At 35.4% G+C, this 24,362-nt stretch overlaps 2 protein-coding genes, 1 long non-coding RNA gene and 1 pseudogene across 3 annotated transcripts; 3 read left to right on the top strand and 1 right to left on the bottom strand.

Moving 5' to 3' along the window:
- Positions 1-3,256: 3,256 nt before the first annotated feature.
- On the bottom strand, positions 3,257-20,718 carry LOC114736309 (uncharacterized). Its single transcript, XR_003739338.1, has 3 exons — positions 20,641-20,718; positions 19,961-19,964; positions 3,257-3,285 (listed from the first exon to the last, which is right to left on the bottom strand). It is a non-coding gene; the product is annotated as an uncharacterized LOC114736309 (long non-coding RNA).
- Positions 7,674-15,210, top strand: LOC114736306 (protein ACTIVITY OF BC1 COMPLEX KINASE 7, chloroplastic-like). The gene is made up of 7 exons (XM_028924094.1): positions 7,674-7,727; positions 13,281-13,365; positions 13,508-13,569; positions 13,729-13,803; positions 13,946-14,050; positions 14,337-14,473; positions 14,987-15,210. Exons 5-7 carry the CDS (start codon positions 13,961-13,963, stop codon positions 15,063-15,065), a joined length of 306 nt encoding a protein of 101 aa, XP_028779927.1. The 5' UTR covers positions 7,674-7,727; positions 13,281-13,365; positions 13,508-13,569; positions 13,729-13,803; positions 13,946-13,960; the 3' UTR covers positions 15,066-15,210.
- Positions 19,128-19,947, top strand: LOC114736307 (uncharacterized). The gene has a single exon (XM_028924095.1). It carries the CDS (start codon positions 19,382-19,384, stop codon positions 19,592-19,594), a length of 213 nt encoding a protein of 70 aa, XP_028779928.1. The 5' UTR covers positions 19,128-19,381; the 3' UTR covers positions 19,595-19,947.
- LOC114736308 (uncharacterized) lies at positions 19,990-23,979 on the top strand (annotated as a pseudogene).
- Positions 23,980-24,362: the final 383 nt, after the last annotated feature.

The following is a 24,362-nucleotide window of genomic DNA, read 5'->3' as shown; positions in this document are numbered from 1 at the left end:
CAAATAGGTCTAAAATGCTAGCTTTGTTAACCACCAAACGTCCGTCCATCTTAAATGGTGGGACCCTTTTTTCTTTTGACCAGGTGTTATCCACTGTATTTTCGATCAAGCCCGTTTAAAATCTTGGGCATATTTTCGATAAAGTCCTTGTAACATTACCACAAAAAGACCTTTACAGCAATTAAAAACGCTTTTCATAGTGGCTTTTAAGAAATAGTGAATCTTGTTGACATTATAAACAAAGAATTTCACGACAGTTTATAACAACCATGAAAAACTAGTTTTTACGATGGTTTTATAAAGTAATCGCCATGAAAAAGTAACTGGGCAAAATGGTTTTATAACTTACTGCTATAGAAAGTTTGATTTTAATGGTGGTTACTTTGTGTAACCATTGTTAAAAATCTCTTTCATGCTGTGAAAGGTTTTTTTTTTTTTCAAATACAAATTTTGATTCAATTTTCTATGCAACCTTCCTAGAATGCCGATTACAGACCAATTCTAACAAGCATACAAAAAAATACAAAACCATTTCAAGACATAAATTCAAACCTAACACAAACAAAACTAATGTTTTCAATTCTTATTCAATCAACTACACCTAATAATCAACACTTAACTAATTAATATTTCAACTAAACATATATAATAAACATGAACTAAAATGTGAATAACTTAACTAATTCATGTTTTCAAAGTTCTCAAGTAATGTTATTGACAAAGTATCTCTTATTGAGTTGATTTCTTCAGGGTCATATGACACACTATCTTGAAATGCTTGTAAACTAAAAATAACAAATTCATTAGTCAACTGGATAAAAAATTGTGAAAAGAATTGAAGAATTACAATATAACTTATATTTACCTTGTCTAACTTCTTAATAACCTTATGTAGCGTCCTGTTACTCTTCAGTTTGTGTACCTGAACCTAGAAAAATAGGGAGGAATCAATCTAAGAGAGAGAGAGATAGCTAGATCAACATACCATGATTCATGCTTCTTAACCACACATAAAGAGGCATTAGGGAAACAATCACAAACAATTAGAACTAATCACTCCCCTTGCTTCTGTAGGCAGTCTACTCATAGAATTAACTTGCCACATGTTACCATGCTAGCCCTTGTTTTTTTATCACATATAGATGTACAAGTTTCTTCCATTCTCCCTTGATATGGCACCATATAGGGATTGAGGTTTTCTCCACATTTAATGCAAAATGCCACCTCATAGGACACCCTAATCATCTACATGTGAAATTCCATATATTTATTAAAAAAAAATCCATTCTTGCAACTATATCCTAAATAAATTGTATTATTCCATGTAGGTCCTCAATCAATCTGTATAAATGGCACCATTCAAGTCAGAAAAATAGGAAAACAAAATTTGACCTCACCAAGCTTAAGGTCCACAGTGTAATTTCACAGAACTGGTTGAATTTTTCTCAAATCCTATTAAATTCACTGTCTCAAAAAACTTATTTCCTTGCACCAATAGCTTTCTCTAAATGAGAAATGATTTCCCAAATTTTCTCAAATTTTATTTTGGTCTATAACTCTTCTAATTAAATTTTCTCCAAAATTGATCCTTTACCCATAAAAATTCCAGCTTTAAATAATTTAAAGCTAACCTCTACATTTCTAGAGGTTAAGTTATACTGGTTTGATTTTCTCTGTGGAAGTCCATCCGAAGAAACCAGAGATGTCATCGACACATTAGTTTATTTTTATATATTTTATTACGTGTGAAGTTTATAAAAACATGCTCTAATATCATTTTCTTTTATACTGTTGATAGGGCTTTTCATAGTTTTAATGTTGTGGCGATTAAACAAAATAGACAACTACCAACATGGATTCTCCCAAAAGTATGTTGTTTTGAGCTAAATATATACTTTTAAACCTTTTTTAGATGAATTAAAGTTCATGTTTATAATCAATAATGTCTAATATTCAATTTTATATTTCATTTTGTCAACAAGGACATGTTGAATGTCGATATTATGTTATTCGCTATATGAATGACATTATTGAAACAGGGGTGACTAAGAAATTAGACGAGAGGTAAATATAAGTTACATTGCATGACATTCTTCAATTCATTTCACATTTTTTATTAAGTTCACTATGTTATTTTTTATTAACAGGTATTTCAAAATGTTACGCCATATCCCATGGATGACATCAACTTGATGAGGGACACTTTGTCAACAATATTGTTATAGAATGCTGAAACTTTCAAATAATTAGGTCATTCCTCAAAAAATTCATTTTTAGATATTTTCTCTTGGTTTCCTCCTATACATGTTCATTATTTTTATTGTACAGACAGAAGTTGTTACTTTATTTCAAGATACTGGTCTTTTAGTTCCTATACATGTTTTTTGGTCTTAGGTTCCCCTGAGTTCTCTTGGTTCTCTATTTTTGCTTTGTGCCTATGTTAAAAGAAATTTCAATGCTTGATGTATATATTAATTAGCTAGTTAATTAATTGTTCATATGGTCTTGTTCTATGTATTCTGTACTGCCTATATTTATTTGGAACTGTAAACTGCAGGGTGGTAAACAAGAAAATCACGCAAAATGTTTTTTTTTAAAAAATTAAATTTTAATGGTAGTTATTTAAATAACTACCATTAAAACTCTTTTCCACGCAGTACAGGCAGTTATGTAAAAAAACCGCCGTGGAAAATGACACTATAACAGCGGTTATTAATTAAATCATCATTGAAAGTTAACTTTCCACGGCGGTTTTGTTAATAACCGCTGTGGAAATCAAACTTCCCACGGCGGTCTTTTACATAAACCATGGAAAATCAATTTTTCACGGCAGTTCTCAACCACAGTGTTTTGTAAACCTTTCAACGTCGACTATATCAACTTTGCCTCCAAAACTACCATGAAAACCACTAATAACCACCGTTAAAAGTTTTTTTCTTGCAGTGCTAGCAATACCTAGCTCCAGAGGGTGTCATCTGCATTTGGATTCTCCTCGATTACCTCATTATGCAACAACCTCACATAAAAGAGGTAATCCATATAGATGGTGGCGTACTGGTTCTGTGTCTGATCAATATGTCTTCTCAATTCCAGGAATTCTAGAAAAAATATCACATACCCTCTGGATTCTTTCTTCACCAATAAGGGTCTCTTCATAATTGGCAGGTCTTTAGCCTTGATCTGATCAGGTCTTACCACACTAATAAGCACTTCCCTGATTGTGCTAGGGCCTGCTTCATCTAGATTTGGTCTAGGTCTCATGACACTTTGAGCATCATTGTTGAGCTATATGATCTGGTTGGAATTTACCTCTGAGTGTATGTCCTCTATCTCACTTAATAGCTGGTTGTACCCTAATGGTGGAGTAGGGTTGTTAGGGTCTTCAACTAGTGAATGGTACCAGTCTAGGTATGGTTCCCCCCATATTTTCTGATTCACTATGCCCCTAGATTTGCTTCACAACAGGCCATTCTTTCTTTCTGCACTTATATCAACTCCATAATACACAGCCTAATACAATCAATTCACAAATAATAACTAACAATTAATCATGCATTAATCAATACAGTGGAACTATACAAAGCCAGAACCTTTGCTATGATACCAAAAAGTGTTACACCTCCTTTTATCTCACATTAATCATAAATAGAGCCATTTGGAACCATTATTTAAACCTTAAAGGTAAGAAAATTCCAAATTTAAAATTTAGACCTAAGTTGCTATTCATCCAACACTGAATTTTTAGCAAACTTTGAAAACTCATAACTAGTTGTAGAAAAATCAAAATGAGATGGTTCTAAGCTCTATTTGAACCTTGCAATACTTTTTTTAGGGAAAAATACTCATTGTTACATATCATCACAAAACAGAGTCAGAAAATTCACAAAGTTGCACTGTTCATTTGGTAATTTTTAATTTTCTGATATTTTAGCCTAACTTTGGAAGGCCATAACTCTTAACACAAAAATTCCAATTTGATGATCTCCTACTTGATTTAAAGCTAAAAATGAGATCTATAAGTTTGCAAAATCTTAGGTCCCAATTCATTCATTTGCTCATTATTTTCTGTATCACAAGATCGTCCAATTTAAACCCTTTTTATCCCCTATTCATAATTTCTTGAATTTCTTCCTCTTTTTCATGCCACACCAACCAGCCATACCAAAACCAACATTCATAACAATATTACCATATTATAAATGCATGGTTATAGATTCACATTTTCCAAGGCTCTTTATAAATTATATTAAAATTCTTCAAATACAATATAATGACGTTACATTGTCACAAAATTCATAAGGCCTCCTTAACTCAAAACTATCTCCTTGCCCTGTCCTTGTTTGGTATCAGTAAACAAACTGCTGGGTTTAAGTAAATAATAACTTAAAGTGAAATGGTCATTACATTAAACTAAGTTGTTATATCTGCAAATTCAAGTTGTTATAGACACATAGCTCAGTTGCTATTTCTATAGACTCAAGTTTCTATTCACAAAAATTGAATTGTTTTCTATTCAAACCCAAGTTGTTATTTACATACCCCAAGTTATTATTTTATTTGGGTTAAGGTGTAAATGTCTTAGAAGTTTTCACTCAAGAGCACTAAGCACTCGAAAGTATTTTGGGTCCAAATTTATCTCGAAAGTTTAAAATCGTAACAATATTGCCCCATCATTGAAAAACTAGTGTTGACTGTCAATAGTTAACAACCAATTTAGGAAACAAATGGTTTGGGGTTGTATCCTATTAAGACCTCCCCATCTAAAAATTGACCATTGGTCGCTAGAGGTCTAGCCGCTTGTAGCTTAAGTTTTTGTTTTTAATAATTTTTAATGGAGGTATATAGTAATGGGTATGAAAACTTATTGACACATAAGTGACTTGCGAGTTATTTGTAGATTTCATGATACTTTTGTGTGTTTAGATTTAGATTCCTTCTTTGGCACTTTAACGTAATTTTTTTTAATCTTTTTGGTTTTACCAATGGATCCTAATAATACTTTTCAAGTTGAAAAAATGCATGTCATTGTTTTACTGAACTTAATTTCTTAACCATCTTATCATGATTTTACTTCTGGATTAGGTATCAAAATAAATCAGGTGGATACCCTAACGTCAGAGGTTGTGATCGAATGAAGATCTCATCACGTGCTATTGAAGCATACTTGATTCAGGTATTTGATTTGAATATGATTACTTTTCTGTTGCTGAGAATTAAAAATGCACTTATGATATTGTTGTCCTCCCCCCCCCCCCCCCGGAAACCCAAAAAAAAAAAAATTTAAACAACTCTATACCTTGTCAACAAGAGTGAAAATGTATTGGGTGGAAATATATCACATTTTGCTTCTTGCAGATGCTTAAAACCGGATTCTTTCATGCTGATCCCATCCTGGAAATCTTGCTGTTGATGTGGATGAAGCACTTATTTATTATGACTTTGGCATGATGGGGGATATCAGGTCATTCACCCGAGAGAGGCTGCTTGAACTTTTTTATTCTGTCTATGAGAAGGATGCTAAGAAGGTCTAGCTTTCTGCTGTCTGTCAGGGTTCACTTCAAATTTTATATATTATCTCATTCTAACTGTCGACTGTCAAATGATAGATACTTCGATATCCTATTCAGGATAAATTTCTTCCTCCGTCTGCTTCTAGTATCTTATGAAATGATTCTTTGGCTGGTCCAAAACTGAAGAGAGCTTGATAATTAAGAAATGGAAATGTTTAACATTTTTCACGATGCTATGGGTCGATTTATTTGTATAGAACATTTTATATCTTTGTGAACTTTTGTTGATTCCTTTTATAGAATGTGGGGGAATAAATATCTAGTAACAGACCACTTATCACCTATGGTAGAAGGAGGTCATTTGTAAAGCAGTAATATAGCAGACTTTATTTCTTGGCAGAATATATAGTTTGTTTATTAGTGGTCAGTTTAGATGTCACCTAAGTTTAGGGGTAGTAGGTAGGGGTGTTCATGGGACGGGACGGGACCGGGACAGGCCGTCTCGTCCCGTCTTCGTAGTCCAGGACGAAACCGGGACAGGACCGGGACGTCCCGCTTCCCCTTTTTTTTAAAGGGCTAAGGTGTGTCCAGCACCCTAAACTATTTACCCATGTGCATCCAGTGGCCTAAAGTAATTTTGGGTGCATCCAGTATCCTAAACTAATTAAAATGATGCATCATATCCCAGGCTAACAGAAATGTTATGTTTAACTGTTACTTTCCTGACTCTGCTTAAAGTTGACCCCAGATATTCTACATGGTAGACACATGGACATTGATATGTATTATTCTTACTCAAAATTGAATTTATTTCCTTCCTCTTCTTCTAAATAAATTGACTTTTGAGTAAGAATAATACACATCGGGTGCCCATGTGTCTACCATGTAGAATATCTGGGGTCAACTTTAAGCAGAGTCAGGAAAGTAACAGTTAAACATAACATTTCTGTTAGCCTGGGATATGGACACACCATTTTAATTAGTTTAGGACACTGGATGCACCCAAAATTACTTTAGGCCACTAGACGCACCTGGGTAAATAGTTCGGGGTGCTGGGCGCACCTTAACCCTTTTTTTTAAAAAAAGATACCATAATTTTTTATATGAATTTTTTTATGTTATAATACTTATTTTTATTGGGCTTTTAAAGATAAAAACATTAGAAAAAATATTATGTAGAAAGTTTAATTATATAGCATAAAAAGGTGTAAAAAATAATAGTTGTAAAAATACCGTAAAAAAAAACACTATATAATGACTTTATAAATTATTTTATTGACGAAGGAGATTTTGTTAAGATACTACTACAACTTAAGAGCTACAAATCACCATAAAAATAAGAGTTATTATAATAAGTAAATTGAATAATCTAATAATAATTATTAATAAATAATTTTTAAAAGAAAAAAATTCCGGGATGGGACGGGACGGGACGACCCCGTCCTGCGTCCCTCCCGTCCCGTCCCGTTTTTGTCCCGTCCCGAACTCACTGGGACCGGGACGGAACGACCAGGACAGGACAAATTGAACACTCCTAGTAGTAGGTGTTAGTTATTAGTCAAGTATCTCATTTTAGGTATTTTTATTATTTAAATTAAACATGTTGAGGTCTGCTATGCCACTTTCAGAGTCAGTTTGCTAGTGGTCCATACTTTAGGGAGTTTGGCGAATTCTCTTGCTTAAAACAATCGCATGTCAATTTGTAAAAGGTATCTTGAGTCATAATCAGAATTTCATTGTTTTCTTAGAGATTCTCCTGGCTATTAGCTTTCTTTGAGTGAGATTCTTGCTCAAACTATTCCCAGAAGATCTAACTCATGCATCTAGTAAAGATGAAAGTAAAGATTTTTATCGCAAAAATGTAGAACTAACATGCAGCAATGGTGCAGCTTATGCAATGCCTTGTTGATCTTGGTGCCCTTCAACCCAGTGGAGACTTATCATCAGTAAGTAAATAAACTTCTTCGACTCGATAAGATTTCTATTTCAGTGCTTTTATTCATAATCGGTGTCCAAGAGCTATAAATGCCTTTATGTGTCTTCTATCTAAGGAGATCTATACAGTTTATCTTGGTTCAGTGCTTTTACTTGTAATACACATCTTACAGTTACGAATGCCTACTGTGATTTCCAAGTAAGGAGATCTGTACAGTTTTCTTGGACAATTTGCTAAGCCGGACACCGGATCAGCAGCAAACTTTGGCTGCAATTGGAGAAGTATGTGCATAATTACTGATAATGGATCAATGAATTTTTGGTTGCTTTTAACATTACTCTGGGTGTTCTTTTCCCTTTGTTGACAACAATCATCTTAAGATTGATAATTATTGGTACGGTTGAGCATAATTGTTGGAATATTAGAATAAATTTATTTGTATTTGTTGTTGGTTGTACTTCGTTTCTGTAAGCCCATCAGTGGCCATTCTTGTGAGCCGTTTAGTTAGGATCATAGAGCTGCGCATTGTATATAAATATTGGGTCTGTTGTTGGCCCATCTATGCGAATTCCTTCTCAGTTGTGATTCAATAAAATAATTCTCTTCCAGTCCGCAGTCGTGTGTTTTAGGGATTCTTGGAGCAGGTCGGTGTTCAACATGGCATCAGAGCCACGGAGCACGATCGTTTAGGGCTACGAAGGGACCCTGCCGATTCAGGCCCAACACACTGACACACCGCACCACGGAACCCTACCCGACCGATCCGATGGGAGATGAGAAAGGCACAGTCGAAGGTATCCCTTTCTCACATCCATTGTTCTTGCATCCGTCCGACACGCAGGGGACGGCGATCATACCCCATATTCTCACCGGGACTGAAAATTATACTGTTTGGTCCCGAGCGATGACGATCGCACTGCTCGGCAACATAAATTGTGCTTCATCGATGGCACTTGCAAGAAAGCCGACCAAGAAGAGCGTCTCAGACCGCAGTGGGAACGTGTGTAACGCGGTTGTTGTTCTCCTGGTTGCTTAATTCCATCTCGAAGGAGTTAGCCAGCGGAATCATATACTTCCAAGACTCGCACGCTGTTTGGATCGAACTGAAGGAACGTTTTGACAAAAAGAGTGGATCTCGCGTCTTCGCTCTTCACAGGGAAATTAGCTCTCTTCGGCAAGGCACGAACTCGGTTACCATATAATTTTCGAAGCTGAAAGACTTTGGGAAGAATAGGCGGCACTCGTGGCAATTCCTTCCTGTTCGTGTGCAACGGCGAAGGCATATTCGGACGCCATACAAGAACAAAAGCTGTTGCAATTCTTGATGGGTCTCAACGAGACTTTCAATCAGGCACGAAGCCAGATCTTACTGATGTCTCCTCTCCCGTCAGTAAACGAGGCATATGTAATGATAGTCCAGGACAAAACTCAGCGTTCTATCTCATATGCAGATAGACACATCCCCACTGAAGGATTGGCAATGGCCGCAAGAGGAAGGGGACGTGGTCGAGGAAGAGGCAGAGGCGACACTACACCCGAATGCTCTCACTGCCATAAGAAGGGGCACGTTCGGGAGAATTGTTTCTAGATTGTCGGGTATCCAGCCAATTTCAGAGGAAACAAAGGGAGACAGCAGAGGGAATTTCAGCAAGGGGGAGCTGATTCAGTCAAAGACCCTGACCCTCAAGGCCACGCCGTCACAACAGTAGCTCCGACCTTCACTAAGGAGCAATATGAAAGAATCTTGGAGATGTTGAACAAAGATGTGGAGCCTACGGTACACGCTTTAACGGGTACAGGTTTGATCAATCCTATACCAAACTTTAAACTTACACACACTGGATTTTAGATTCTGGGGCAACCACTCACATGGCTAGTAAATTAGACTTGTTTGATGATTATAAGCAGTATAATGGACCGATTAAGACAATTAAAATACCGAATGGAGATAGATTACCTATCACTCATGTTGGTTCTGTCACTATTGCTGAAAATGTTATTATGCATGATGTTCTGTATGCACCACGTCTTGAATTTAACCTGATATCCATATCTAGATTTACAAAGGAACACATTTGCATGGCAGCCTTCTTTCCTGATCTCTATGTACTGCAGGGCCTTCAGGATGGGAGGATGAAGATGATTGATAAAGAGTATAAAGGGCTTTATGTGCTAAAAGTGACAGATACCCCTGTTTTGGCAAATACTGTTCAGAATCAGAGACCCTTTAGAAAGGATTGTGATATCGAATTATGGCATAAAAGACTAGGACATGCCCCCATATCTGTGATAAGACACATTGATCAAATTTGTACTGAAAACTCTGTTTTGAATAAAACTTCTAATTCCTGTGATATTTGCATTCAGTCCAAGCAACCTAAGTTCCCTTTCAATTCTAGTGTTATTAAATCTCAGAAAAGCTTTGATTTGATTCATGCGGATGTTTGGGAACCCTATAGGAACCCCACGCATCAAGGCTTTCAGTTTTTCTTGACTTTAGTAGATGACTTTTCTAGGGGAACTTGGATTTTCTTGATGAGACATAAGAATGAGACTGAAATTCACATTAAAAACTTCATTGCTTATGTTTCAACACAGTTCTCTGTGAATGTAAAAAGGATTAGAAGTGATAATGGAACTGAGTTTACTAACAATCAATTGAAAGTTTATTTTCAACAGAGAGGCATAATTCATCAGACATCTTGTCCCTATACACCAGAGCAAAATGGGGTAGTAGAAAGAAAACATAGGACCATTATGCAGATCACTAGAAGTCTTATCTTACAGTCAGGAATACCCATTAAGTATTGGGGGGAATGTGTTAAAATGGCGACATATTTGGTGAATAGGATTCCTTCAAAGGTTATAGACTACCAAACACCTTACGAAAGGATTTATGGAGTCAAACCAGACCTAAGTAATTTGAGGATTTTTGGGTCACTTGCTTATGCCACTGATTTAAAGGTCAGTGATAAACTACAGTCTAGATCAATCCCTAGTGTTTTCTTAGGATATCCAGATAATCAGAAAGGATATTTACTCCTAGATCTAAAGCAAAATACCATATTTGTCAGCAGACATGTACACTTTGTAGAAGATAAATTTCCCTTCAGGGACGTTAGAAACAACTTTCAAGATATGTTAAGAGATGGTGTGAGATCAATGTTTTGGTTTGAATCAGAAAATTCTGGAAATCAAAATTCTGGAACCATTGCAGAACCAGAATCAGCTAATAATAATGATGAAGATCCTATGTATAACAGCACAAACAATGGAGGAGATGATGAATGTGATAACCGTAGAAATCAAACCAGTGTTGAGAGTCAAAGACCTGTTCGTACTAGAAGACCCCCTATCTGGGCAAATGACTATGTATGTTCCTTGTTGCAATTTGATTCTGATTATCCTTTAAAGCCTAATTGTAAATATCCTATTGATGATTATCTTTCCTATGCACACATGTCAGCTGATCATATGTGTTTTCTAACTTCTATTGACTCTAATTGTGAACCATCTTGTTATGAAGAGGTTGTTCAAAGTGAAAACTGGGTTAAAGCCATGGAAACTGAAATGAAAGCGTTAGAAAGTAACAAAACCTGGACCATAGTATCTTTGCCTAAGGGTAAGAAGGCTATTGGTTGCAAATGGGTTTATAAAATTAAATATAATGTAGATGGTAGTATAGAAAAGTATAAGGCTAGATTAGTAGCCAAGGGCTTTAATCAAAAGGAGGGTATTGATTACCATGAGACTTTTTCTCCTGTTGTGAAAATGTTTACAGTTAGAGTAGTATTAAAATTGGCTGCTGTTAACAAATGGAATCTTTATCAAATGGATGTTTATAATGCATTTTTACAAGGTGACTTAGATGAGGAAGTTTATATGAAAATACCTCAAGGTTTTGAGAGACAGGGGGAGCAAATGGTTTGCAAATTGAATAAATCCCTTTATGGTTTGAAGCAGGCTTCAAGACAATGGAATCAAAAATTGTCTGAAGCACTGCAGAGAGGAGGATTTACACAAAGCAAGGCTGATTATTCTCTTTTTATTAAACATTTTGAGCAAGGGGTTGTTTTTATTTTGGTATATGTTGATGATTTACTGATTACAGGGAGCACTAAGTCTGGAATTGCTGAAACTAAAGAATTCTTGCGTAATCATTTTAAAATTAAGGACCTAGGACTAATGAAATATTTTCTTGGGATTGAAGTAGCTAAGGCTAAGAAAGGAATTGTTTTGTCACAAAGAAAATACGTTCTGGATCTATTGTTTGAAACTGGCATGACAGGTTGCAAGCCAATAGGAGTTCCAATGGCTCAAAATCTGAAGTTATTTGCTTATGATGAGAAGAGGAACCGTGTAGAAGACCTATTGAGAGAACTAGCAAAGTACAGAAGGTTGATAGGTAAGTTGATATATTTGACAATGACCCGGCCTGATATTTCTTATTCTGTGCAGACCTTGAGCTAGTTCATGCAGATGCCAACCAAAGCTCATATGGCAGCAGCTAGAAATGTCCTGCGGTATTTGAAAGCCACACCTGGATTGGGAATCTTCATTAGCTCAGAAGGGAAACCAATTTTGGAATGCTATTGCGATTCAGACTGGGCGTCTTGTGCTATGACAAGGAGATCTGTATCTGGATATTTGTTAAAGCTGGGAGGATCTCTTGTGATGTGGAAAACTAAGAAGCAACATACTGTCTCAAAGTCATCCGCAGAGGCAGAATATAGAGCCTTAAGCATGGCAACTTCTGAGGTGGTATGGGCTGTTAGTTTATTGAAAGATTTGGGAATAGATCACAGGCAACCTATGAAGGTTTATTGTGACAACAAGGCTGCAATTCATATTGTAGCCAACCCAGTCTTTCATGAACGCACAAAACACATAGAAATAGATTGTCATTTCATTAGGGAGAAATGGGAGACTAAGCTGATTGATCTGGAGCATGTTAGGAGCCACAGCCAGGAAGCAGATCTGCTGACAAAACCAGTTGCGGGAAATGTACAGAAAAGCCTGTTGAGCAAGTTAGGAGCTATAGATATTTTCAAGCCCCTAACTTGAGGGGGAGTGTTGGAAATATTAGAATAAATTTATTTGTATTTGTTGTTGGTTGTACTTCGTTTCTGTAAGCCCATCAGTGGCCCATTCTTGTGAGCCGTTTAGTTAGGATCATAGAGCTGCGCATTGTATATAAATATTGGGTCTGTTGTTGGCCCATCTATGCGAATTCCTTCTCAGTTGTGATTCAATAAAATAATTCTCTTCCAGTCCGTAGTCGTGTGTTTTAGGGATTCTTGGAGCAGGTCGGTGTTCAACAATAATAATTTTGAAAGCTATGCAAATGGCCTCTCCTTCAACTTTGGGCCATTCGTGACTTGCTATAATGGAGATAACTATACATGACGTACCCGGTAAATCGGTATTTCTGTTCTTGGAAAATACATGATATAATACTTCAAGATACATACGTTTGTGTTAGTAAAAAGAAAAATTATTAAACACACCAAAAATATAACTGCAATTCAAAAAATTCCTCTAAGAGCATAGATAGTATTGAGTGCGATACAAAACACAACCATACTTTTACTATTATAGTTCCTGCTCACAAGAATAGCATCAATCTTTTCTATTCCCTGGCTGTCATTGGTAAAGAGGACAGCTTCTGTGTTTCACTTATCGAAACATAAGTTTTCCATTATGGGGTGATAATTATGGGGCTTATTTTCCTATTTTAAATTTGATGAGGGAGTTTGCTCAAAATTTAAAGGGTTATTGCATTTTCCCTCATGATCTAGACCTGGCAGTTTGTAAACTGGGGCTTTTTGTGGTAGGATTTAATTGCTATAGCTCAAGATCAACCTTTCCGATTTCCATCCACTTTCACCTTTGTTATCAGGGCCTTCTCAACTCTTGAAGGTGTGCCTCTTTCTTTGGGCTTCAGAAAATTTTATTCAGTCAGTAGTCCAATAGCAGAAAGAGGAATTAGTGAATATGATTTGATGTCTGCCCTTTCTTTTTAACCCATTTCTTCTGCCTGCTGCTTGTTCCTTTTTACTAGGCATAGGTTACAGACTCAATCCAGATTTTTCCTTCGTGAAGATTGCTGCACCTTATGCTCAGGTGCGTATTTTCTTTGACGAAGTAGTTTTCTCATAATGTGATAACTTTTCTAACTCTAAGTGGGTTTCCATACATCCCGTGGAGTCCAGGTAATAAGCGACAATGATCATGAGTTACACGTAGCACTGTCTACTTTAATTTGATATTAATTTTGTACAGGAACTTCTAGATGTACGGCAAAAGCAGCAGACAGGGCCACGACTAGTGGAGCAAATAAGGAAACAGGCAGATGACGTATGAAACAGTATCTGGAACTCCTTTTTTTTTTTTTTTTTCCCGGTCCAGATGATATTCCTTGACACAAGGAAATTTTTGAAAACACGATTATTCAATGATGCTATAATCAATCAACTTGTACCATTTGTTCCTTTGTTAGGCAAGATCCTCGACTATGTCAATGCCATACAGAGTACAGGGAATAGATGAGTTTGTGAAGCAGCTTGAGGATAGGGATCTGAAACTCCTGGTCCGGGTGCTTGAGGTAACTTTTTGTTTTAAAAAAATATATATCCGTACAGGACTGTCTACAGAACAATGAACTAAGGAGGTCAAATATAATCACAAAAACAAAGTTAGCACTACATAATTTATTCTGATGTGCCTATACACAAGAGTGAAGTTATGAAAAAAGTTGTTAAATAAAAAGCATTCCTCTGACCTCAAAAGGCGTGGAATGTAACATTTTCCCCCTTGACAGAAATAATATATGAACATGCCATTATTTTGCGTACAAATTCTCATCTCAAACTTGTGACCCAGTTTCTTAGTCTGAGAGAGCTGCTCAAAAAGCAACAGTGCTGCAAATGGCAACTACGTATACAGTACTGGGAGGAACCTTGCTAAATTTTGGCGTCACCTTGACCACCCAAGGCAATATCGCCATTGCAAATGGATCCTTTGTTGGTGCAGCTAACTATATATTATAACGCTTCCATCAAGATGTTCATCCTCTCTCTGTACCTTTTTTTTCTTGGGGGAAAAATTGACAATATTAATATAAGATGGGGACAAATGACGGGGATCCATAGTAATATTGAGGTACATCTTTTTAATTGGGACCCACAATTTATGCAGCTCTGTTATCCTGGACATCTGGCGGTGCTGTGCAGAGCCTAGACAACAGAGATCCAACAGCGAGCATTGGTTTAAATGATCTGGCTGGTCACATTTGCAGCTTCCATGGCCACTCAATGAGGCAATTTCTTGTCAATGGATTTCTATCGTGTAGGTTCTGCACAGCACCCTTGTGTTGCAGGGGGTCTGAAATTATGAATGCCAATTTTATGTGGTTGTCACACGATTTATGGCTGTCTCTTAAGTTTAATATCTGAAGAAATTGAGATTATCCATAACCTTATGTTCTTGTTTGAGTCTTCAGTTCTTCCCTTTCATGTGGCTGATTAGCACTACCTGGTCATGCAGGTTTTTTTATGACGCTGTTCTTCAAGTCTATGCAAAGGGTAAAGAAGCTTGATAAATTTGAGAAAATGACATGACATATACCATACAAATTCGATTCTTTCAAGGTTGTGTGTGTGTGTGTTTCTACTCTTACATTTCCTTTTACTGTACAACATTCTAATTTTTTCCTTGAAAATATCCAAGTATACGAGTTTCACAGTAGCAAGATAGGAGACGATGATGATACTGCAAAGACATATACAGTAATATAGTCAGTTCAAGGCAAATGAAATGCCATAGCTTCTTTGTTTCCACACTTCATCCCTACTTAAGAGGGATTTGTGCATTATAAGACAAAAAAAGCTGTGCTGCACTTTTGAAATTGTTGTCTGGTAGGTCAGTGGGAATGATATGTTAAGGTACAAATCGCTCTCTGTTATCATATCCAGATACAAATCGTTGTCATTACAAGGTCAGTAATCCAGAATGTGAAATGTGGCAGTTGAAGTAAATGATTTTTAGATGGACCAGATTGTCCCTCTAAATAGAGTCAAATGCCAAAAGGAGTTATTGGCCGTCTAATATTTACGAGTGCGGAAGATGCTTAAAATTTGTTCAAGACAGGCGTCCAACTCTGCTCTTCACCAAAAATAGATATGACAATAATTTCAGTGTTTCACTGAGATTTTGACCAGCTCTCTCGGCAATTCAAGAGAATTCTGAAAAAAAAGAAAAAGAAGTTAGGAAAGATCTAAAAAAAACCTTTAAAATTTCAAAAACCTAAATTAGGAATGACAAAAAATGACAACAAAAATGTGTTATCATTTTTTTTTTCAAATTTTGTCAATTTTTATTAAAGTGTAGTGAATAGGACTAATTTAGAATTTTAAAATTTGAAAGGTTTTTTTTTTTTTTTTTTGAGATTCTTGTAAAAATTCATAAGTGTGAATGAATTGGATGCTTCAATTTCACTTTTTTAGTTTCACTGAGTAAGGGTTTGATAATTTAGAAATGTACCCCATTTGGTGTTTTTTTTGTTTTATGGCATACAAAAAACTAAATTATGTGGACAAGAGTTAGTTAAAAGTGGTTAAAAACAATAATATATAAAAGATACAACTTGTTTTTAAAAATACTCTTATTTATAGAGAGTGAGTGAGTGAGAAAATGGGTAAATAAGATAATTCATGCAGTGAGACTAAATAATAATTAATGAAAACATAAAAAATAATATTAAAAAATTCAAATAAAGCTATTAGTGTCTTTTAAAAATAATAATAATATATCGGCTCTAATTTTTTTTTTTTTTATGTATAGAATTCACATTAGAGTTTGAGTACCCCGTTGAAAAACATCACACTGAAGGAGGATTTAACATACTATGTCCAAGTTGCATTCATCATTTGTGAGCACTAACACGAGAATGACCTTACATAGAGAAGACAAGACCATAATATTTCGAGATATTACAGATTATGAACTATTAGAATTACGACAACCTTTGGATTGTTTTGCATAAAGTAAAATCAAGAGAACGTGAATCTTGACAATAGGAATGTTGTAATAATATATAGTACAAAATTATATTATATTTTTGACATTTAGGAAAAAAATATCTTCCCGTTTTTCATTATCCCTCTAACGGATCAATGTTTGATTATTTCCATATGATTTTAAATTTAAATTGATATATATTGTTATATGCTTATCTCTGTGATAGTTTGAAAAAGATAACTAGTTATATTTTGAGCTTTATTCTTAGTGAAGATGCTGGAACTCGTAACTTGGAGGATTATTATAGTAAATTTGTAATTTGGTGGTTGTCAGCATTATTGTGGATGATATAAAACCTACAAGGATATGAAGCTCTCTTGTAATTTTAAGTCATAAAACGTGAGGAACATAATTCATTTGCTGATATAAAAACATGCATCGGGGAGATAATGAATGCAGTCACTTTCCAGGGAGATGATTTCGCAAACAGGGGGGGGGGGAATATAACTCATTTGCTAATACAAAACAACAATTGATGAATCTAGTCGCATTTTAGAGAGGTGATTGTATTTGTCAAATTGAATATGTTGGTATAGCTTGATATTTTGTATTTTAATATTTTAAAAGTTAATTATAGATTAAATGAAATGTATTTTTTAGATATGATTGGAGAAGGTTTTTTCTCCTCACATGTGGCATTGACAAGGCATCATTCTTAAATAGAGAAGCCCGTCCTTGCCTAGTTCAAAATAGTCGAGGCTTCTTGGGCTGCAAAAGGGTATGTCTATACTTATATGATTATTGGAGTGTTTGGTTCCCAAAAAAAAAAAACACACTTCTAAAAATACTTTCACATAAATCGAGACAAAATTCTTCTCATATGTATACTTTGTACTAACTTCGGTCTTAATATAAAAGTTAGTTTGTATTTCAATTCAGTCCTAAATATAATATTCCAATCCACTTTATCTTTTCTATTCATTTTTTTCTTCAAGGTAATCCTTGTAGTAGTTGCACATGTTAAATATTCTATTAATTGGTAACTCTAGCTAATATACATGATTAGCAAAATTATTATAAGAAATTCAACTCATATTTATTATAAATAACTAACTTAACGAACTTTTTAAATATACCCAAAGTAGTCAACTAACTCTTATATTAAAAACCAGATGTTATATATCATAAAATCACTTTTTAAACTATAGTTTGATTTTTACCTAAATACCTTTATATTCCTTATATCTCATCTCACAATTGTCACGCAAGTGGATGAGAAGGAAAGAATAGTGCAAAGGGGCTTAGCTTTGAGAAATAAAGGGGAACTTCAACTTTATCAAAATTACCAAGCGGTTGTGAAAGAATCAGTCGTGAAGAAAAAGCTGCACTCAATATTTACATTTTCCCCGTGGACTTAGAAAGAGAAGTTTGGATAAATATCATCCTAAGCTTATCGGTGGAGACAGAAAACGTGAAACATGAGAGAATTGTGTGTCTCTCTCTATATGTATAAGAACGTAACATTCATATTAATAACAGTTGATTATAAATTGCATACTGTTATTTTTATAAACAAGGATGACAACAAAATAAGGAAAAGATAACATACAGGGGAGATAACAAAAATAGGTTAATACAATTTAATCTCTTAAGTTTGTCCTGTTTTTAGTTTTGATTTATTAAGTTTTTTTCATTTAAAATATTGATTCCCACAATTAAATACTCCATCCGTTCCTTATTATAAGAGACAAATAACCGAAGTACGTTGATAAAAAAAACAGTTAAAATTAGTTAAGAACAATTAATGTGTAAAAAGTATAATTTTTTTTTCAAAAATGCCCTCATTAAGAAGGAGAGAGAGCATGAGAGAGAACAATTAAATTATTGAAAGAAAGAGAAGTGGGAGGGGGAGAGAGTGTGAGTTGGAGATAATAAATATGGGTAAAATAGTAAATCAACACAAAAAAGTAGAGACAACTTGTAAGTGTCTCTTATATATAGGAACATGCCATGAGCATCAAATGTCTCTTATAATAAAAAACGGAGGGAGTAAAAAACTGGACCAGTTTGCACATTCAGGTACCAAAACTTATAATTTAAAATTTAAGAGATTAAAACTAAAATGAAAGCAAATTTAATACACGAAAGGTTATACTAGCCCTAAAAAATATCATTATTGTGAGAAAAAAGTGGTACAAAAATTAATAACCAAAAGTAAAAGACAAAAAAAGCCTCGTTGTTATTTTTCTTTTTCGTCAGAGACGTTATACGTTTTTTGTTGACCTGAAACCAGCAATGTTATGCTACAGCTTTAGCTTTAATAAAATAAAATAATAAGCAATAATTATAGCATTCTTAATACAAGAATTAGTTAATTAATTTGAGTTGATTAAAAAAATTAATTAATGTATTTTTTTAAAATATTATTACTAATAATACGCAATAATTATTTTTTGATTAGATCATTCGTAACAGCTGAAATTATTACTTAATAAAAATTTTGATACGTAGAACTATTATAAAAATTATTGCATCTAATGTGCTGGGGCCCACAACTAGTGACCGTTGAAACTTGAACGTTAAGCCCGTCCCACCTTCGCCAGCTCATAAAACGACAGAATCTGAAACCTTCCAGGCCTCACAAGCGGTCTCAGCCAGAATCGTCTTCCATATATATAGATTCCCACCTTCCTTCGCTTTCTGCGCTGATTGCTTATGCTTCCCATTTCTTCTTTTTCGTCTTTCGCGTCCGTGTGTATGTATATAAACCCACCTTTCTCTGTTTCCAGTGCATAGTACATATACTTCCCAATCGTTTCTCGGATTTTGAGACCACTCATTCTGCTCCTTCATCGTCTTCATCGTCATCATCTTCTCCTGTGAGCGGCTCAAATCGGTCAACTAAAGCTCTGGAAAGATGGGTATGGTGGTGGTGATATCTCTGCCTCTGATTCTCTTCTGCTTAATTCTGGGTTTTGGATGCTACTTCCTGGGAAGAGCCAGAGGCAGACAAGATATAAAGACGAATCCTCAAGTCTTCGGTGTGCCCACTCCTCCTCCAAATTCTTTTCCTCCTCATTCGCCTCCTCCAACTCACCATTCAAAGTCAGACAACGCTGATAATGTTTGATCCAATCAATAATTTCCTCTTTCGTATACTTTTCGGTGTTTGTGTGGGTCGGTGATCCCTTTTCTTTTGGAGAGATATCTTCTTTGTTCGATGGTTGTGTGGTATCGGTTGTAATTGAGTACAATATGTACGGCATTTGAGATTCGGTTTTATTTAGTTAGTCGCCTGTTTAGTGTTCCATGATGACAAAGGAGGGAACCAAAAGAAATTCCCCATATATGTTTTGGGATGCTGTTGGATTTGATATGCTCTGTTTCATGTATGATTTCAACTTTAAAAGACGTTGACGAATTGCTGGAACAATGTATCTGTGTTGATATTTTCTATTGAAGATATTAACGGTTGATATGCAATTTTACTTTGCACCAACCTAATATGTAACTTAATAATGGTAAATCAAGATCGTGATATTTTTACGGAGTTAAGTTAACAAATTCGATTACGACAGCAGAGAACGAATCAAAATAGTGAGGTTTGGTCCGGCAAAATTGAATTAAAATGTAATCTCAATACTAAATAGAAATTAAGACAAAAGGAAAATGATTGAATTTGCCATGTATTGCCTTGGGTGAGTTGTACTTGAGATTTGGAATTGGACTTCTGCTGGGAGTCAGATTTGGGATGGATGGGGGGAGCTTTTGGGCTCTTGTCTTGAACTCTATCATTCTCCTTCAAACGAGAAGGTGGTGTTGATATCCGAGTTTGATCCTCGGCAAATGAAATTTGGTATGGCCTAAAGGCTTGGTGGGACAATCTGTACGAGAATGCAAGGTTTAGAGATGAATTGCAGATCCGGATCTCATCGATTATCGAATAGTTCAGTATATTGTATAGCAGTAATGTAAGCTAGTGTGAACTAAAGCAGTGACACACGTCATTACAGCTGTAAGTGAGCAAATGAGTAATGACTATTTGACCACACGTGTAACAAACTGTTACTAATCTATTGATAAGTAGTTTATTACACGTTGGCAGATGGTTGTGGCAGCTATTGCTAGGCGAAGGAAGTTGCTCAACGATGATGTTCTAATATCATTAGCTGATACTTCCTGGGAAATCCTAGGTGTCTCTGGTTCAGATGTTTCTGATTTTGGCATAGTAAAAGCTGCTGAAGTATGCAGGCTTATTAGAGCTCTGAATATTAGGTATAGAGCTTTGGCTCTTCAATGTATTAACATAGCAAATAAATGCCATAGATATTTCATGATTTTTAGTCTCTTAACATGTGATATATATTATAAATAATCATAACTAATAAGCTTTGATGATGCTAAAAGAATGCATGATAAACATAATGCAAATTGGACCAGCTGGATTGAAAATTATTTGGTGGACTCAGCCATTTAAACTATTCCATGAGGTTATTCAAATTGTCTAATTACTATTGAGAATTCAGGTTTGATTTTCTAACTACAGATAATGTACTTTGTTGGTTCTGTTGTCCATAGCTTATAGCTGCCATGCCATTTCTCCCTTAGGAAGATCCTATTGTTATTATTATTTGGTCTAATCTGATTCTGTTATTTTTTTTTCCTGTTACTTGTTGATATTATTATTTAGGTTATCCTGAGATATCTTTAGTTTAGAATCTGATTTGATTTAATGAGTGTAACCTTAGCCTTTTTGCTATATGTATGAGTTTATGAAGCTAATAGAATTGAAGCAGACTCTCAGTTACTCTTCTGATTACATGCTTCCACCAGATGTTATAATTATACTGAATTTTCTTTGCTTTTTACCCTGGCCCAAACAAACATCTTGCTGATTTTTCAACAGCTGTACAATTTGCATCCGCAAGTAGCTAGCTAGACATCAGCATATTGTAATTCGTGGCCCGCATGATATAAGATATGCACTTTTCTTGTACTTTAGATTAACTTGCTTCTCTATCTTATGAAGCCTCTTGATATATTGTGACTGTTTCGCAGCCGGTGCAGCAAAATTACTGCTATGGGTGTATCTGAACTTGTGAAGCAGTGCTCATTGTTGGAGACATTAAGATGCAGTTATGTACCTAATCTGTCTTGTAGACATCTTTAATGTTCTTCCTTTCTTTGTTTTATCCCACGTTGTTGAAGAAAAGGAATATATCTGAGAGCCAAAAAAGGGCCAGTGTGCGCTTGAAAATGGGAAATTCAATGGGAACTAGACCAAAGCCAGTTGGCAGTTGCAGATTAGGGCATTGAGCAAGATTTAAAGCATTCACAAATGAATGGCCTGCTCATATGGCCAAGACTATATTCGAGAGAGAGTAAACATGAGACTTTGATATTTTTAGGCAGAAGTTTCTATTTTTTGATGATTTTGTCTTTGCAGTGGATTTGTAGTAATCGTGTTTCCTTTGGATAAATTCGAGCATGGAAGAATTCCTCATATGTATTTCATATCTCCTATGCGATTCAGTCATTGTACAGATGGCACAAGTCATATCTCAATTTGTCTCTCTGATTCCTCTATTGCGTAGGTGCTGATTTTTATGGTTGACTTTATAGGGAGTTAATTGAATGTCTTAACATGGTTTTGTGTGCAAAGCTTTTCATTAATTGAATGTCTTAACAGTTTCTGATGAATTTAGGAATTAGGATTGGTTATCGTGCAAGTACAACTAAATAGCTCAACAAATTTCATTTATTCACATATGCATAAATGGATGAATCTTCTATGTGAATTTAAAGCAGTCCAGTACCAGTCACCTTTGTTATTTGAGATTTATGATTAATACTGGTATATTTAGTTCGATAAAGAAAATTAAAAGTTTGAAGCCTCATTATTCATTCCATGCATTGCATAGCGATTTACTTTTTGGCCACTATTGGGAGATACATTGTGTTTTAACTAGGATTAAATTTCATAACAGGCAATGAACTATAGTTAATGTTGCAGAGGGTGTCCAAGGAGTGACAGCATTGCCCGTTGATGCTTAAGTATATGGAGGAAGATTCATGGGAGGAGCTTGATACAAATGCAATTGCTTGTGGTGCCCAATCTTTGAGATGGCTTGTATGGGTATAGACTCAAACTCTTCTCATCTCAATTAGGGTAACTTTTACCTAATTGCAGATTCTGTTCTTGCTGAATTGCAGATGTATAATTTACCTTGAGTTTGGAATGTTGATAGTTTTTGTGCACATATCTGGACAGGGCTTCTAGGGTAGGATTAGAAGAAAATGAGGGACATGATTATGCTTAAAACTCATTTTTTCGCCTGCCAAAATAAAAACTTGAGATTTTCTAGCCAACCTATCAGTGATGATTCCCTTGTTCGTCGATAAAATAAGACTCTTCCTTGCTTTTTAATTAAATGTTTTGACGGACATGGGTTTCAATTAGTATAGGAGGAAGCCCAATGAGAATGTGAGAGCAGATCGTGTGAGTGAAGGATGTTTTGGGTATTTCTTAATTGGCAGTTAAAGAGGAAGGGTGTGAGTATATTGGGGGGTTGGTTGTTGTGAGAGGCATGGAAAGTATTGAGATGTGTTGGGAGAATCTGTGATTGGATAATACTCCTCCGGTCCTTATTATAAGACCCAATTTGACTTTTTATTTGGTCCTAATTATAAGACCCAATCCATTTTGTCTCTTATATTTATGCATTTTTTTCCAAGATAATCCTTCTAATAATGATAGTTTTAGCCAATATACTTAATTAGTAAGGATATTTTAGGAATGACAACACTTATTTATTATAAATAACCAACTTAACTTACTTCCTTAATCTCTTCAAATAAGTCAATTGAGTCTTATAATTAGGACCGGAGGAGTACTAGTTTTCTTTTGACTAGAATCTACTCCATACGACTTACAGTCTGAAGGAATTTTCTGTGATTAAATAATACTAGTTGCTGGAGTTGTTTCCATGATGTTTAAAATAGAATTTGCTAAATTTCACCTGCATTTTTATCTTTCTTGCAGCCGAATATTGATAAGGATTCTTTAGAAGATTTCTCTGCAGAGTGTCCACGCATTGTAGTAAATCCTAAGCAATCTCTTTTGGGTTCAACGATGATCATGTTCCTTGGGAAGCATTACAACATATTACATTGGACGATGCGGCTGTTAGAGATATTGATTTCAGGACATGGGCAGTGCACGGATTTATTTATGAAGGCCGCCCCTCCATCTCCTGAATGTCCCTCTGAATTGTCAGCGGCTGAGAAATTCAGAGTAGCATTTGTGGAAAGGGACACCCGTTTAGCTCCAAAGCGAGCAAAGAATGCGCGGCAGCACCAGCGTCGTGCTGTGAGAGAGTTGATGTTGATGAGTACAAGAGCCAAGGCTGCCGTTTTAGCCTCTCAAGTAACCAACTCTCTGAACAGCAGGAGTTAGTGAGTTTTTTGCATATATGTTGGTCACAAAAAACCTCCGTGCGTGTGTATGTTGCAAGTTAGGCAGCTTTTCGAAGAAGCTGGAAGTACCTTTACCAAGTGAGTGAACCCGGTTTTGAGTTTGCGTCCTGAAACTACCTTATATATAATACATTCAATAGAATTACAATCAACCAAATTAGATCTTTATAGTCACGTGGCATGCACTTAGAGACGGTGATTGGATGAGACTACTCAAACGTCATCCTCTCTTTCTTTTATTTTTTTTCCCATCTCTTTTTTTTTTTTTTAGTGAATTTTTCCCATCTCTTTTTGCCATACTATATGCAAATATGCAATTACTTTTGTACTTCAAAAGATCTTAGACAACTAACCAAGTGAATGTTTATTTTTAAATTACAAACAAGTGAACGGTTACTTGTCACTTACATGACTTGGAAATC

Source organism: Neltuma alba, unplaced genomic scaffold (assembly GCF_004799145.2).
Source record: "Neltuma alba isolate B1F8T4 unplaced genomic scaffold, ASM479914v2 tig00013326_pilon, whole genome shotgun sequence".
Lineage (NCBI taxonomy): Eukaryota > Viridiplantae > Streptophyta > Magnoliopsida > Fabales > Fabaceae > Neltuma > Neltuma alba.
The sequence above is the reverse complement of the archived record's forward strand: the minus strand, read 5'-3'. Positions and strand labels throughout refer to the sequence as shown.